Genomic DNA, 18,103 nt, shown 5'->3' with positions numbered 1-18,103 from the left:
AAGTTGCAGAACGCAGCTTTAAAAACAAAATATTAATTGAAAAGACGGCACTTGCACACAACAAGAAGTTTATTGGAATCGAAATAAAGGCAGTAAAAATACTGTTTAAGGGCCAGATTTACTATCCCAGGCAAATTAGCGCGAAAGCGCAATTATAAAAAATTGCTGATGTTAGTGGTAATTTCTGTGGGTTATTTACTAAAAATGCGCAAATTAAATAACATGGGCGCAACAGCTAATATCCATAATGACCAACGCAATCTACTAAGAGCAGCGCAAATAGTTCAGGGTGGCAAATAAGCAAAGCTAATGAGGTGCAGGTGATCTACTAACACCTGATGAGCTTGTGTTCAGCACCACGGACATCGCAGCTGAAAATTCGCGGTGTGTAATCCCAGCTAATGAAGTCATAGTTCACTGAAAAACAACTGGAGGAAGAAGTTTTGAAACACCTGGTATTTGACTTCTCCTAATGACTCCTCTTTAATTATCAAGCAAAAAAAATAATATGGCTTGGCAAACAATATTTTTGAATAATATGTTCCTCTGGCATTACAAATAAACTGATACGTGTTTTAGCAACAATTAAGGACAATTTTCGTTGTTAATAATGGCGCAAATATCAGTAGTATAACATGCGCAAACATTAGTTAATCACGTTGCGTGAATCATTTAAATATCCTCCTCCCATTAATTTTGGAGGGAAACTCCTAGAAATGCATATGCAATAAAATCAGTCACAAAAATAACTAAACCACACATTTTCAGAGCTTATTATCCACTGCGTGTCTTAAGTAAATCCAGACAGTCGTTATTTAACAACAAAATGATGGTTTGCGCTGACACAAGCTTTTAGTAAATCTGGCCCTTAAAATGCAAACTACAGTCAATAATCTTGAGATGCTCTGGTTTAAAGTCATTAAAATGATTGTAGGAAAACCTTTAGCATCCTTAACTGCACTCTCAGAAATAAAGGTACAAGAAGATACAAAAGCTGTCACAGAAAGTAGATTTTTATTCCTAAAAGGTGCATATTAGTACCTAAGAGGTACATACTGGTTCCTTAAAAGTACATATCTGTACCAAAATGGTACATATTAGGACCTTATTAAAAGGTACCGTTTTTTCTGAGAATGTGGCAGCTGCCTTCATTTATAAATTATTGTTAGAAATGTAGTTAGCTAACATAAAGACATTCATAGATTACAAAAGTGACTTAATACTTGAGTGTTTTGAAACTTTTTTGGGTGCCTTCTGTCAGAAAAATGGTCAAAAAAATGCTCCCTAGCTGTCACTGGGGCAGAACCCTTCGAAAAAGTACACCTTTGCACCTATAAAGACTTTATTAGTACCTTAGAGGTACATATTGGTACCATATGTATACATATCCGTACCTAAATGGTCAGCCTGATCTCACGAGAATTTTTACATATTTTACAAGTTTGCTAATTCATATTAATTCATACAAAAACGTACAATTAGCATAAAAAACAATAACGAAACTCCACCCCTTAACACCCATAACCCCAATGTCACAGGGGGAAAAAAATTCAGTCCCTCCAGAAAAAAACGTGATTATGCGATAGCATGTTCAAGGCATAATCAGCCAAAGTCCGCATATTTATGCGGGGGACGCATTTTTCAAATCCGCCGCACTTTCGCAGCATAAATTGCAGATTGCCATGCGCAAAATATGCAGGGCTTGCGTGATTTCATAATCCCCGCATTTCCATAGCAAAAATCACATATATCTTAGCAGAAAGTTGAAAAATGTTGCATTTACTTCACACAAGCACAGCCATGTCCCCTGTTGCCATGGGAACATTATGAAGTGACGTGAACATCATTGAAAAGCTGATTGAACAGTTTGTGCAAGCTCCCGTAATTTTTGCAAGTTTGCACAATTTCTTTAAATAAAATTGCATAAATATCCCGCATATTCAATCACATTTTTAAAGAAAACGTGCCACAAGATCAAGGATTTTTGCACGCAACAATCACAAAAAAACTCTGCACTTTTCTGGAAGGACTGAAAAGCAAATCATAAAAAAATTTACAAATGTGTTCTTACAAATTAATATGAATTAGCCACCTTATACGTACAAATTGACATGACATAGCATTGAAATGGTACACATTAGGCCTCTTTTTAGTAAAGGGTACTGCCGCAGTGACAGCTCGTGACCATTTTTTCTGATAGTGTAGACATTTAGATCTGCTACAGTATATGATTTGGTACTTACAGATCCACGGTAGCATTTCTTGACATCCTCATATGAGAGGTCATCTATCAGTTGTCCCCTGTGATGTAGAGAGAAAAAATTTCACTAATATCATTTAACTTGAACTACTAATGTGAAACCGGGCAGCAGTGTCTGTTCAATTTAACTCATTCACCGCCAGCCTTTTTGAGAAAAAATTGCCCACCTGCATTTTTGTGATTTTAACAAAAGTTTCACAAAATTCCTTGCAGGAAAAATTATCTTCTATAAATATATACAAATATATACAAAAACATACAAATTATATCAAATGAAAGAACACACCCTCTGCTTTCAAACAAACAATAAACAAACAAACAAAATGGGGAAAAAACATTTAATTATATATTTACTTTTTCCACTTAATTTAACCACTGAAATATGGATTTTCTCTTCAAAAATACAACATTTTGAGCAAAAAAGCTTAAAAAATTGTGTTTTTGTAAAGGAATTTATGTTAGAGATCAGACTCAGAATGACTATCAAACATAAAGGCATTTAAAATCAATCATTAAATCTTTTTAACTTCCGTTTTTGATAAATTCGGTAATCTAGTGGATAAAAGCGGTATTACACTTTCACTTTGAAATTCGTCCAGAAAGGCATATTTATTAGTTAAATATTAACTCATAATTGACAAGATAACTCGTCAATGGCGGTGAATGAGTTAAACTAAAAGAAAAGACTTTCAACACTAAATTCTGTTGTAAAAATACATTTAAACCAAACTAAAAACATATCTTGCAGCATCAATTATTTCCTGCGTACACATAGCAAACACAGAACTGTTAACCTCAGTGTGAACCACACACACCTACCAATGTTTCCATTACAGAAGCAACCATCAAGGCATTGACCTCCAACCCACCACATCTCCAAATTTCCTGTTTTCTATTAAATCTTCCTTATATTTATAGCCTACGTGTTTGTTCTACAACTATTATAAAACTATTATGTTTACATACAAATGAATATGCATAGGCCTGTTTATATATTAGTAACACTATACATCATGTGTGGGTGTGTGCTATATTTATAAAAAGGATTATTAGGAACACCATACTAATACTGTGTTTGACCCCCTTTCTCCTTCAGAACTGCCTTAATTCTACGTGGCATTGATTCAACAAGGTGCTGAAAACATTCTTTAGAAATGTTGGCCCATATTGATAGGATAGCATCTTGCAGTTGATGGAGATTTGTGGGATGCACATCCAGGGGACGAATCTCCTGTTCCACCACATCCCAAAAATGCTCTATTGGGTTGAGATCTGGTGACTGTGGGGGCCATTTTAGTACAGTGAACTAATTGTCATGTTCAAGAAACCAATTTGAAATTATTCGAGCTTTGTGACATGGTGCATTATCCTGCTGGAAGTAGCCATCAGAGGATGGGTACATGGTGGTCATAAGGGATGGACATGGTCAGAAACAATGCTTAGGTAGGCTGTGGCATTTAAACGATGCCCAATTGGCACTAAGGGGCCTAAAGTGTGCCAAGAAAACATCCCCCACACCATTACACCACCAGCCTGCACAGTGGCATGATGCATGATGGATCCAAATTTGTAAACAGAATTAAAGCACTGCATTTGAAAACTGCTGATCTACGAGCTTTAAGACCTTGAGGAATCCCTAGGAGGAGTGACGTAAGAGGGAACTTGCGCGTGAATTAAATATTTTGAAAATAAACAATAGATAACTAAATCACGATAACAAAATCAGTCTTACGATGCAATATATGTTATTTACAGCAATAATCTGACATTAAATCGGTTGCACAGATTAATTAGTACTTCACCTCCCACATGACATCATCAACTATATTGTTAAACCAACATGGTTCAAACGACAAATGTGCGACTAAGTTACTATGCTTTCGGGAAACAGTCGTGACAAGGTAGTTCATTTCTCCAACGATGCATCGTACTATGGTCGTTCAGCACGAGTTACATCGTTGTTTGGGAAACACACCCCAGGTTTATTGAATCAAAAAAACATTTTTTCTCACATAGCTCAGTGATAGAGCATCGCATTACAAGCAGCAAAGGTCTTGGGTTTGAACTCATGCTGATAAAAAATGTGTACCTTGTAAGTCGCATCTGCCAAATGCATAAATGTTTACACTCTCCATGCTTTATTTTTGTTAATAAAGCCCATTAAAATGTCTGTCCCTAAATGTAGTGTAAGTATTGAAAATAAAAAGTTGCTAACCTAGTGGAATAAACTGGGGATGTAAATAAAAACTTTAAACTGCTGCAAAGGGAACGTCCCTTAAGTCGCATTGGAAAAAAAATGTCTGCAAGGATGAGCAGCTAATGACATTATATGTCATCTGAAATGAGATTATAGACATCATCAGTCATTCAGGTCGGCACAGCCTGTAAGAGGCAGAAAAACAAGGGCGCCTGGCCAAAAGCGCAGTGATGAACAGAATGACAGGAGCACATATCAAAACAATGTCATTTCTCTAGTCAATGTTATTGTTCATTCACACAACATTACCATGAACACTTTTGGCACCTGAATGCTTGTACCTTTCTTTTCACACACCATTGTTTCCGAGAGAACGATATTATGTCCCCTAAGGCCAGTGTTGATCGTAGCCTAGCAGACCTTTTATTGCTGCATGCAGTAAAAACGTGTGCTGTATGTAAGTCTATTACAGCTGACTCAACTTTCTCCTCTTATTGCACGCAATCTCATCTAAGTAAACTCAAATCTCCTGCAGGATCTCAGCGGTATAGACTGTGACGCACAAACAGGTCGTGGGAACTGAAGTGATTGGACTTCCTGTGTGGTGAATGATGACTCTATTGATGATGATAACTATTTTTAAATGAAAGTGGATGCAGTGTGCACATTTTCCTACACTTGTTTGACTTACTAAATTATCCAATCTGTAGTTTGTGTACACACTTGCACTCTATAAAAATTGCTGGGTTATTGAATCAAAAGTGACAAACCAAGCATTTAAGGTTAAAAAAATATCCAGAAGATGTTTATTTTTAACCCAACAATGTGTTATAATTACCCAGCATAGGCTAAATTACAACCCTCTGGGCTGAGTTGGTCCATTTTTTTAACCAACGCTGGGGTGAAAATAACTAGGGATGCACTGATATGTCGGCCTGTAATCGTTATCTGCAAATAAAACTTTTTTTCCACTGTCAGACATCGGCGAAGGTTTAAAACCTGCCGATCATCAGGGCTGATTGTATCTGAATGCAAGATCTAGGATATCACAAAATAATAATTTGAAACAGGAAGTAAAAATTAAAAATATCATTATTTATCGTTATCAGCAGATTTCATTCCAAGTATTCAAATATCTTTATCGACACAGTATTTTTCTATCGCCACATCCCTAAAAACTAACCAAGCATTTTTAAAGTGTAGAAACTGTATCACATAATGCAATGCGCTTTAATTTACTTTGCATAAATGCAAGTGCAAGAGAAGTGTATTTATTTTTTAAGACAACTGAATGTCACTCGCTCATCTGACAGTAGTGTAGCCTATATTGCATATAACAACATTAGGAGGTGTACTGTACTTATCCTTAAAATTATTTTACAGGCCATCTTTAGGGATGTACATGACTTGCATTAATAGTTATTCATTGAGGTCTGATTAATATGCATAGAGCTTTTATGTGGTCTCTTAAGAAAGAAAATCACATATAAGATATCTTTAATATCTCAATATTTCTTCTTAACTCTTTCCCCCCATTGACAAGTTATATTGTCAATTAAGAGAAAACACTCCCCTTACAATAACGGTTCCATGACGAGTTTTTACAGCAATCCATATTTCCGCTATTATCCACTAGGTGGTGCTCTTACCCCACTTATAAAACACTTAAGCACCCACTGACATAAAAACAGTCAAAACTCTGTGTATGTTTTGATCATCACTCTGAATCTAATCGGTAACCAAAATCTGCGATTATCCCAGCTTTCTGCTCAAAATTTTATAATTTTTAAGAAACCCACCCATATTTGAGAGGTGATAAAAAGAGAACAAATGAAGACATAAACATTGCAAAAGCTTTACTGTCAGTTCACACCAGCCACGTTTGAGGCATCAGTTTGCCGCTTGAACATTTTGAGTTTACTCGCTTCATTCGCGCGTGAAAGCGAACGTGAAATTCTAGTCATGGGAGGGGCTTCTGCGACTTTCGCGCACTTCCTGTAATCACGTCACTACTAGAGCTAACTCCTGATTGGTTAACGCGCCGCGTTTCCCCCCCCCAAAGTTCACAATTTTCAACTCGCGGGTTTGCGGTGGCAACGCTCAATTTGCGGCATTCGCGCGAACTAGACGGGCGAATGAGGTGTAATCGCGTCTACCGTGCCGCGCTAAACGCCTCATTCGCGCCGCAAGACCGCCAGACACGAGTTAACGCGTCTTCACATTGACTTAACATTACAATCACTCGCGCTTGATGTCTCTACCGCGACTGGTGTGAACGCAGCATTAAAGTATATATAAACTTGAATTTAATTATTTCTCCTATACAATAATAAGATTAAATAGAGAACGAATGTTTCGTTCAGTACGAACTCTTTCTCATTAACGAACATTTCTCATTAAAGAGCACCTATCGTCCGATTCACGGTTTAACATTTCCTTTGGTGTGTAAGTGTGTATTAGTTCATGTTAACTATATGCAAAAGGTACAAACCCCAAAGTAAACAATGACGTGAGTCTCCAACATAAATCTCTTTTCTTGGACTACAACAAACACATGGATTGTAGGCATCAGTTTAGTTCCTGTGATTGATGATGTAAGACCGACATTAACATAATTTTAGCATTAACTCCTGTTACCATTGCATTGTGAGTGGATCTTTCAAACATGGTAAGGAGCGTCACATTTCCGGTATTCAGGCCAATCACAATGTACAGATTAGCTGGCCAATCAGGGACACAGACCTTTCAGATCGATGAACTTTTAACAAAATCAGTGCGTTTTAGGAAGACAGGGATATCTGGAGCTACAAAAATGTACGGTATGTGGAAAAAAATTGTTTTTTGAACTATAAACCACGCAAACATATTGTATTATACCAAATACACAAAATAACGTCGGTTTTAAGCAATGAAATAGGTGCCCTTTAAATTTTTACAAATTCAGATTATTTTAACTATGCATTCATTTTACAGCTCCAAATTCTTAATGCACTTTAAGAATTGTGTCATTTCTTTCTGTTTTTAGAAGAAAAATCTGAAACTAATAACTGAAACTAATTTCAAAGTCCCTATTCTCACATTAAAAATGAACGGTTTTTAATAAAGCTTAAAGTGCACCAGACAGACTGTTATTATGCCATGCTCTGGTGGATGGTGACTGCAGCATGGTAATCTCATCTTGCTTTGCCTGCGGAGGTGGAGAGTAACCGGACTGGCAGGGTGCATGTGAGTTCTGCATAGGCAGGCTGATCAACAGCCAAAATGCACCTTGAGCCAGAAAGTGAATCTGTCCCATCGGCAGCGTGCGGTCAATAATTTATCTAGAAGCAAGTAAAGGGCACAAAGGTAGTCTAAGTGGGATTTTTACAGAGGAAACACAATCCAGCCGCTGTGATGGTGAACCTTTCAGTCATTTCACCCTGTGAATGTGAGTTCACTGAACAGATGACTATGTGATATAGTGCTCTGATAAATCCCATCTGGAAAGGCATTCCTTCAATTACATTCTGCCTCTGAGCAGACTTACATAACATGTGCACTACACACGTATATAATGAGACCTGCCACCAGGGGATTTGCTGTAAGTTTGTCATGTTTATTTCGAGCAACCACTTTTCCTCTTTAACGGAGCCTACAAAAAACCTGTTTTTTTTTAAAAGGCAATACAAAAATAACTCTAACAAACTAGGCATTTAATGAAAAAATATGCATTTCCAGTCATGATGCTGAATTGATCTGGGTTTCCAGGTCACTGCAAAAAATCTCACGAGAGTTGGTACATATTGTACTATGTTGCTAATTCATCACATCATGGGGCAAAAGCAAATTGTATAAAAATAAACGTAGGTGGTCGTACGAATTAATATGAACTAGCAACGTAGTAAAAAATACATACAAATTGCCATAATATGTGGCCCCACTAGCACTAATAAAATATATTATATATATATAATATATTTATTATATATGCATTATATATTATATATTAAAATAATATATTTGCTTGGTCTTTTCAAGTGTCAAAATTGAGGTTTTGATGCATTGTATTGTTTATCAGACAAAACTTTACTGGATAGAAAAAAACTGTTTACGATTTATTAAGATTTATACATCATCTGAAAAATATTTGGGCGAGATACAACGATTTGAAAATATGGAATATGGAAAAATCTAAATATTGAGACAATTGCATTTAAAGTTCAAAGTCCAAATGAGGTTTTTAGCTATGCATATTACTAATAAAAAGGTTTGTTGAAGGGCTCTCTACTAGCTTACCACTGTTATGAGCTTGTGGACTAAATGGGGATACATAAAAGCCAAACTTGAATGGGAAATCGCCAAAGAGCGGATAGGAACGAGAGCAAATTTGCATAAACTTAAAAGTTTTGTTATACAGTAGGAAATTTACAAAATCTTTTCATTGAAGATGATCTTTACTTAATATCCTAATGATTTTTTTGTCTTCATCCCATACGGCGAAAGAATACATTTATTTGGCCAAAAATATGTTTTAAACATATTCTAAATACATTTGTAGAAAGTAAAACTTAATTAAATATATTTTTGAATTTTAATATATATTTAGTTTTAACCTTCATATATTAACATATATTTCAAAACATATTTCAGGGGCAACAAAAACATTTTTTATTTTATGGCAAAAAATATATATTTTCCAGGCCAAAATATAAAAGTATGTATAAAATGTATAAAGTATAAAATGCATAAGTATGTATAAAATAATAAGCATGTTGCAATTGAAAATATTTTTAATTTAAATATTTTCAAACCTGTTATGTTTACTAGTTAGTAACATACTATTTTTTTCTTCCAGTGCGAATTGAATATAAATGCCTCAAATTATATTTCAAAATATACCAAGAATATACCAAAAATTACCAAAAAATATATTGGTGAAACTAAATTTTTGTAAACATATTTTAAAATATATTTCAGTACATGTATAGACGGTTTCATCGGACGCACGTGATACGTCTGGATCCGAACCTTACTTCCGGTTTCGTTTTTTAATGGTCTGACTATTTGCTAAACAAATGCCTCGTCGAAAATAACAAATGTTTTGGTTTCCTAGGTAATCTATGTGTTGTTTTTTCGCTTGTTATATAAATAAACTACGTTTAAAGAACTTTGTTGTTATTTATTCTTAGCGGAGTTTACCGGAAGTTACGTGCGGACCGTGACAGCCGCTTGTTTATGTTGTTACTGCTGAAACGGTATATATTTTAAAATATATTCAAAATTATATTTGAAAATATATTTTTTGCCGTGTGGGATACAGTACCACAGCAAACTTTAGCAAAACCAACCTAATCTCACTGGAGTTCATATGTACATTATATATAGGGTGAATATTATTATGTTATTATTATGAATATTATTAGTTTGAAGTGAATCGTACAAAAACGTATGATGATTAGAAAAAAAACCCAATAATGAAATCCCACCCCTAACCCAGTGTCACGGGAGCGAAAGCTAATCATACATTTAATAATAATAATAATAATAATAATAATGTGATATAGCGCTTTTCCAGAGCTCAATGTTGTTTATATTGCAATAAAATAGAGTAAAAAGGGGGGCATACAAACAGTAGTCAAAAGAATGACAGCCAAACATAAGCAAAAACTGTTGAAAAGTAAAGCAAAAATAAAATAAAAACAAACAAACGCAAGAATTTAACCAACTTGTAAAATACGTACAAATTCCAATGAGATTGTGTTGGCGGAGTCAACTATTTATAATATATGCACATAGAGTAGTAAATCCGAAAGCGCAATCAGAGTTTAGTGTTAATGGAGTCTCTTGTGTGCATTTTGTGAACGTAAGCGTCTCTTATCATAAACGGTTTTGACGCGTGTGCAGCAGGCACTTATTTTGACAAAACACGTGATGGTTCACATGACGCAACAAACACATATTTTGAATTTATCGCGAGCCGCCACTGTTAAAACCTCTACAGTACCTCCTGACCAAAAGAAAATGAAAGCTGTTTAGTATGTATTTATTAGTTTACAGTATGTCATGACTCGCCTGAACTGTGAAATGTGAATGTCATCATCCTTTGATGGCTCTGAATGATTGTGAGGTGTCACAAGCCCCATATCTTCAGTCTGATGGGGATGATCGCTCATGGTCTTAGGCCTACACACACACACACACACACACACACACAGAGAGAGACAGACATATACACAAACACACAAATACACACGAAAACAAAACATATCTCTAATGAGCAAACACAATCCAAATTTAGTCATTTCCCACAGCAAAGAGCACATGCTATTTCTGGACTACAATTAAAAAGGTGTGATGAATGGACCTGTGGTGGTGCTGTGTGAGCACAGCAATCCTATCAGCATTAACACAGGCGCTGCTTCTGCCCTATTTTTTCCCTTGTTATCTTTAATTAGGAAGCTTTGTAAGGCTGGAGTCTGTGTCATATCTGTGTGCCGTGACGCATCTCAGCCTGTTGTTGAAGGTCACACGACCTGATCTGCTGCTTATGCACCCTAGAGAGTTTACACACTACGCAGCATATACGCAGATGTGAGCTGCATCTAGAAATCCCTTAACTAGCAGTTATTCTGCTTTGTGCTCATGTGGACAGAAATAAGAATAGGTTGCGAGTTTTGCACACGGACCAAATGTTCTTCGATGTATAATAATTTAAGAAAAAAAATTATTAGTAATTTTGTCTTGTTTTCAGTAAAATATCTAAAAATTCCTAAATTAAGATGCTTTTTCTTGATGAGCAAAATGACCCAAGAAAATAAGTCTAGTTTTTAGACCAAAAATATCAAATTTAAGTTTTTATGCATAAAACAAGCAAAAGATCTGCCAATTGGGTAAGCAAATTTTTCCTGAATTTTTCTTGAATTTAGTGTTTAAAAAAATGTTCAAGTTTTTTTTTTTTTTGCTTGTTTTATACACAATTTTATTTTTACTGAAAACAAGACAAAAATACAAAGAACATTTTTTCTTGAAAATAATTTTTTGCTGTGTAGGCATGAAACATTTGGAAATTAAGCAGTAAACACCACGCTTTCCTCGTCTAAGTGTTTATGTGTTTAATAATGAATATATAATAAACTGTCCTGAATGTTGAAGGTGAATTAGCGCCCTACTTCTTCCCTCTATATTAGTAACACCTTCGCAGGATAACTGCTAATCCGTTTAACCAAATCAACTTTAGCTCTGCAGTAACAATAGCCTGTTTTAAAGGCACACTCCCCTTTTTCTGCTGTGTGGCAATGCCACTGATGTCACAACTGGCACGGGTGATTGGGCACAAGGCATTATGGGTAAGTGGGTGATTCTCACTAAACCATTGAAAGACCACGGCACTAATGATTTTAGCTTTAAAATGTGTAATATAGTAACATTAAAAAGCATCAGAGTTAACATAATACTGTGTTCTACCTTGCACAATGTGTGATTTCAACATAAGAATTTATAATTGGAAATTTTAACTCATTTTCTGCTGAAATTCTCATTACCGCAATGTGTCCGGCTGTGTTTGAACATGCGTTATGTTGTAATTTAATCAAATTAACACAAAAATATTAAGGAAAAAAATAAATGGATGTTTTGCTAGACTACTTTAGATGACAGAAAAAATATTTACTGAATATTCATGTATAATAATAATGAAGAAAAATTAGGAAAATGATGTGTCCATGCCTGATGTTCTCATCCTCCGCAACACTTTTTCAGAACAGTTTAAGCACACATACAGAATTTTAATAAAGTTTGATTTTGAGTGACCAAGCACATGGACCAGTTACTTCAAGATGGCTACCAGGTAAGATCATTTTTTTTACAGTTAATTGAAATATTGTCTGGTCAGAATGCTTACACGACATTTTGATTATCATTACCGCAACAGATGCTTATTAAATGTTAATTTAATTAATAGAAGACTAATACTTTGATTTTAAATGCATGTGGAGAATCTCCAAATTATGTTCTTTCAGGTTTGTCATGTAATTTTGAAAATATGTCAGTGTTGATGTTTTCTGACTGTTGCGGTAATGAGATTTTTAGGACTAATTTTTTAAATTATGTTACAAAAAGTTTTAAATGATAAGTAAAAGTTTTTAAATTAATGTTCCCATTTACTCCAGACTTTGTTTTTCAATGTCTGGTGGGAAAAAAGTAAATTTAAGCAATTTTTACATTTTCATGCTTGACATTTTAAAAACCAAGTTTTCATGAGAATCACCCAAGTATGCTGGCTGTGAGGGCTACGAATAAGAGTGATGTTTGTTTACAACTATGATTTTTGTAAATTTGTCTCAAAGTGCATACAGGATGTTAAAGGGACACTCCACTTTTTCTTTTTAATATGCTCATTTTGCGGCTCCTCTAGAGTTAAACATTTGATTTTTACCCTTTTGGAATCCATTGAGCTGATCTCCGGGTCTGGCGGTACCACTTTTAGCATAGCTTAGCATAATCCATTGAATCTGATTAGACCATTAGCATCGCGCTAAAAAATAACCAAATAGTTTCAATATTTTTCTATTTTAAACTTGACTCTTCTGTAGTTACATCATGTACTAAGAAATTAAAAGTTGTGATTTTCTAGGCAGATATGACTAGGAACTATACTCTCTTTCTGGCGTAATAATCAAAGACTTCGCTGCCGTAACATGGCTGCAGCAGGCGCACTGATTACACAGCACCTGAAAGTAGTCCCCTGCTATTGAAAGTTACCAAGGGGACTATTTTCAGGCGCTGCGTAATATCATTGCGTCTGCTGCTGCCATGATACGACTTATTATCAAAATATATTTTGTGTTCATTAAAAAAAAGATATTTATACAGGTTTATAACAACACGAGAAAACGATGACAGAATTTTCATTTTTGGGTGAACTATCCCTTTAATGGTTCACAGCGGGCAATGAAAAGAGGTGGGTTGTATTTGTGTAGGGGTAGCATGTGAAGCATTGTTCTGTACTCCAGGAGACTAATAGACCCATTCTCAATCAACATCTGCAGGTTGTATCTCCACCCCAGGCAGTTGACAGAGATCTTTTCTGATGGATACTTTGCGAGCATTATGCAATTTCATTGTGTTCACTGTAATGCGTGGGCACAATGCAGCTGAGCCTATTTTACTAACACCTGTGTGATGGGTATTTTCCCAGTAAAAGTTTGGCCTTTGTTGCATAAAGATAACGCAAATGAAAACTTTCAGGAAATTCTTTGTTTCATTTTGACACATTTGAAAAACAGTCTGTTCTCATATTATGCTGGTATAGCTTATATTTAACCACAGTTTACACAAAAATACCGTCATACAGTTTTGTAACTATTTTACTAAACACATAAATAAATAAAATGGGACCACATTCAGGCAATTTCATTGCATTATAAAGTAATACACCTAAAACCACTACAGCATTTTGGCATGAATTATTGTATGGCGACAATGTTTAATGTTAAGGTGAACATATCATATGATCTCATCTATCAAAAACATGTCAAACGTTCACTTCTTTTTTAATAGTATATTTAAACCTAAACTATACTACAATACACATTTGAACACAGGAAGAGACACATGAAAGATGCAATGTGGGACTTTTAGCGGCATCTAGTGATAAGACTGTGAATTGCAGCTCGGTCCACAGCTCACCCCTTCTTTTCAAAACGTGTAGAGAAGTTACGGTAGCCTCCACTAGACAAACATGTAATCGTCTAAGACTTATAACTTAATGGAATCTATATAACAGTTTGTCCATATAGAACTACTGTTGAAACATGACGGCGACTTCCACTTACCCACACTGTATGTAGATAAAAACGGCTCATTCTAAGGTAATTAAAACAATACAGTTCCATTATGTAGGGTCGTTATACACCACTAATAATATAGTTATGTAGATTATATTGCATTTCTGTCAAGAGATCCGTCTAATTCAACAATTCAACAATTTGCGCAAGTAGATTACATAAGTCAATGCAAAGACACAAAAACAATACGAAAAGATGCAAGTAGACATGAGGCGAAGCGAATGATGTGAATTAGGTGGTGTGTTTGTCGTGAAAACATGCTGTTCGCCTCAAACGTGTCTTTGTGGAAGTTGAAAATATTCAACTCAAGCAAAAAATGTGCATGACACGAACTTAAATCCCGCAAGTAATCTAGAGCTCGCATTTGGTGTGTACACTGCATAATAGGGTGCACACACCAAATTCGAATTTACGATTTGCACATGACACAAATTTAAATCCTATGAGTAATCTAAACCAAGGAATGCAATGCTTCGCGTTTGGTGTAAACATGACGGCGACTTCCATGTAAGGGGACCCACAGTGTATGTAAATAAAAACTGCTTATTCTAAGGTAATTAATACAATACAGCTCCATTATGTAGGGTCGTAATACCCCACTGATAAGATAGTTATGTACATAATATTGCAATTCTGCCATAGATCCTTCTGATATGCATTAACACAAATAGCGAATTCAACAATTGATTACATACAAAGTAAATGCAAATATGCAAATAGATATGAATGAACGCAAATAAACGTGGGGCGAAGTGTATAATGTGAATTGGGCAGCACGATTGCTGCAAAAACAGGCTATTTGCCATATGCGTCTTCATGGAAGTTAATATTCAACTCAAGCATAAAATTAGCATGAAACGAACTTAAATCACGCGAGTAATCTAGAGCAAGGAACGCAATGCTTCGCGTTTGGTGTGTAGGCAGCATAAAAGTCACACATCTCACCTTTAATGGCTATATAAGTGTAATATGCATAAGTTTGTAAATGTAATACCATTAATAAAATTGAGTCAACAACGGCAACACAATGTCATAGAATAGAAACGTTTACTAAATAATAATATTTATTTATACAAAAATAACAACCACGATTAAATTTTTTCACAATTTTGAATTTTTGAATTTTAATAATCATTTTATTTATTGAAAAGTATTATATTTACAAAACAAATAAAAAATAATATAATATAATTTAATATAATAATAAAGTGGATGCTAATCTTAGGTCAACACTAAACAAACAAATTGTCAAATCAAACAGGTTTAAACAAGGAATTAATCTAAAAGTATTAATCAGTCTAACTGAGAGTCAATCTTAGTGTGTTTATATAATGCGCATTAATGTGTAAAAAAATGACACGTACCTGACGAACCCTTGCTCCACGTGTAGATGACACCATCATATCAATGTAAAATAACAAACAACCCTGATAAAGCGCGTTTTAAATGAGATTTAACTATTGTAAACAGAAACAGCTATAAGTGTGAGATGAAGCTTTACTGAATGTCAGGAGCTTTAGTGGAGTTAATGGATCAGTGTGGTGAGGAAACTCATAGGATTTACTTTACTAGAAGCGCGCACGCGCGCACGCAGTTTAATTTTTTAAAGCAAGTTTATTTCGACTGAAACATATTAATAAACAGCTTATATAGTTAAATTCTGAAAGTTAACTATAATGTAGAAGAATAAAAATATGGAGCTGTATAAACAAACTTTGTGTGCAAAGCGTAAAGAAAAAATTTACATTTTGCGTATTTAAAGTATTTCAAAAGCATACTCATAATTAATTCAAGCTAATTATTTTTTATTATAATATACAGTATATTATTATATTATATTCACATAATATAAATGAAATAGTTATGTGACATGTTTTAGATGTAAAGAAATGTACATCTGAAAACAATAGGAAATGTAGGTACATTAAAGCCTTAACCATAATAGGTTTGAAACAAAGATGCTTCATTCTGGAAAATTTGCACAAAACTTCAGTATATGGTTTAAAAAATATTATGGTTCAAATATGGACATTTTCCAGGTTTACCCAGCTATAAATTGAAACAATCCACCATTTTTAATACATACTGTAACACACAATATTTGTTTCATATGGTCTCACCGGTCCCAGCTGCGACAGGTCCGGGTGTTGTGACCTCGAGGACGTCTGTGTGGCTCGGGCCCCTCCGCTGAAGGAGCCTCAGAACTGGCAGCATATATAGTGCATCCCATGAAACCCCAGACATCCACTGCAAACCTGGTAAGCAGTTATGTAGGAAAGCTTCTTCCATGCCAGTTAACGCTTTTGCAGGATTTTTTTCAGGAAAGAAACCATAGCCTCAGCATCTCCCTCCCTTCCTCCTCCCACAGCAACAATAATCAGATTATACATTTACACTCCACAAAATCATCCTCACATAATCTGCCGCTTCATCACGTAATACAAAAAGTCAATTTTGTCATCGACATAAAGCTCATTACACACACTGAAAGGGCTTTATAGCTCTCATTGTGCATATACCCAAACAAGATCAGAGACAATTTCTCTACAGAAATGTAATTGTTGTCATATGACTTCCTAACTGCATTAGACTAACCAGAAAAGCATGTGAATGTGGTATAATTCCAGGGATTCGGAATCTTATATATTTGTTCCATTGAATAGTGAAGCATTTGCAATATTTTAGAAATTTTTCTAGGGCTGCATAACGATTAATCGCAACTAATCGTTATATAAAAGAATAAAAGTTTGTGCATGTACATTTTTATATTATATATGAATATACATAATATATAAATATATCTTTTGCTTAAAATTATACATGTACAGTGGTGTGAAAAAAGTGTTGCCCCCCTCCAAACTTCTTATGTTGTTCCATATTTGTCACACTTTAATGTTTCAGATCAACAAAGTAATTTAAATATTAGTCAAAGATAACACAACATGCAGTTTTTAAATAAATAAAGTTTTTATTATTAAGAGAAAACAACATCCAAAACTACATGGCCCTGTGTGAAAAAGAGTTTGCCCCCTAAACCTAATAACTGGTTGGGCCACCCCTAGCTGCAACAACTGAAATCAAGGGTTTGCGATAACTTGCAATGAATCATTTATAAAGCTGTGGAGGACTTTTGGTTTACTCATCTTTGCTGAATTGTTGTAATTCAGACACATTGGAGGGTTTTCGGGCAAAAAACGCCTTTATAAGATCATGCCACCGCATCTCAATAGGATTTAGGTCAGGATTTTTGACTAGGCCACTCCAAAGTCTTCATTTTTTTCTCTTCAGCCATTCAGAGGTGGACTTACTGGTGTGTTTTGGATCATTGTCTTGCTGCAGAACCTAAGAATTCATGGTTTTATTTATCACAGCGAGTCTTCCAGGTCCCAAAGCAGCAAAACAGCCCAATGTGAACCACGTGCATCACGTGTTTTGTCAAAGTGCCTGCTGCACAAGCATCATATGATAAAAGAGACGCTCACGTTCACAAAATACCCTCAAGACACTCCCTTACAGTAAACTTTGATTACGCATGAGATCATGCGAGTTTCTGGCAAACGCAATCTTCTCTTTTATCATAACGCCCTTTAAATTAAAGAGGTACACCAAACGCGAATTTACGATTTGCGCATGACACGAAGTTAAATCCTATGAGTAATCTAGAGCGAAGAACGCAATGCTTCGTGTTTGGCGTGTAGATGGCATAAACGCCCCACATGGCACCTTTAATGTCTATATAAATGTAATATGCATACGTTTGTATTTTCAATACAATTAATAAAATTGAGTCAACAACGGCAGCACAACGTCATAAAATAGAAA

General features: G+C 35.1%; 1 protein-coding gene across 2 annotated transcripts in view; it reads right to left on the bottom strand.

The window, feature by feature from the left end:
- gramd2aa (GRAM domain containing 2Aa) overlaps nt 1-16,624 on the bottom strand; it is a 44,825-nt gene extending 28,201 nt beyond the window's left edge. The window contains exons 1-3 of one of the 2 annotated variants that reach the window (XM_055214813.2): nt 16,402-16,624; nt 10,509-10,619; nt 2,244-2,301 (exon numbers count right to left, since the gene is read on the bottom strand). In XM_055214813.2, the coding sequence (XP_055070788.2) occupies nt 2,244-2,301; nt 10,509-10,619; nt 16,402-16,511 (279 nt within the window). In that variant the 5' untranslated portion in view covers nt 16,512-16,624. Of the gene's footprint in view, nt 1-2,243; nt 2,302-10,508; nt 10,620-15,645; nt 15,785-16,401 lie in introns of those variants that run through there. The other variant, XM_055214832.2, reaches the window with a different exon arrangement.
- Nucleotides 16,625-18,103: the final 1,479 nt, after the last annotated feature.

Source organism: Misgurnus anguillicaudatus, chromosome 21, assembly GCF_027580225.2.
Source record: "Misgurnus anguillicaudatus chromosome 21, ASM2758022v2, whole genome shotgun sequence".
Classification (NCBI taxonomy): domain Eukaryota; kingdom Metazoa; phylum Chordata; class Actinopteri; order Cypriniformes; family Cobitidae; genus Misgurnus; species Misgurnus anguillicaudatus.
The sequence above is the reverse complement of the archived record's forward strand: the minus strand, read 5'-3'. Positions and strand labels throughout refer to the sequence as shown.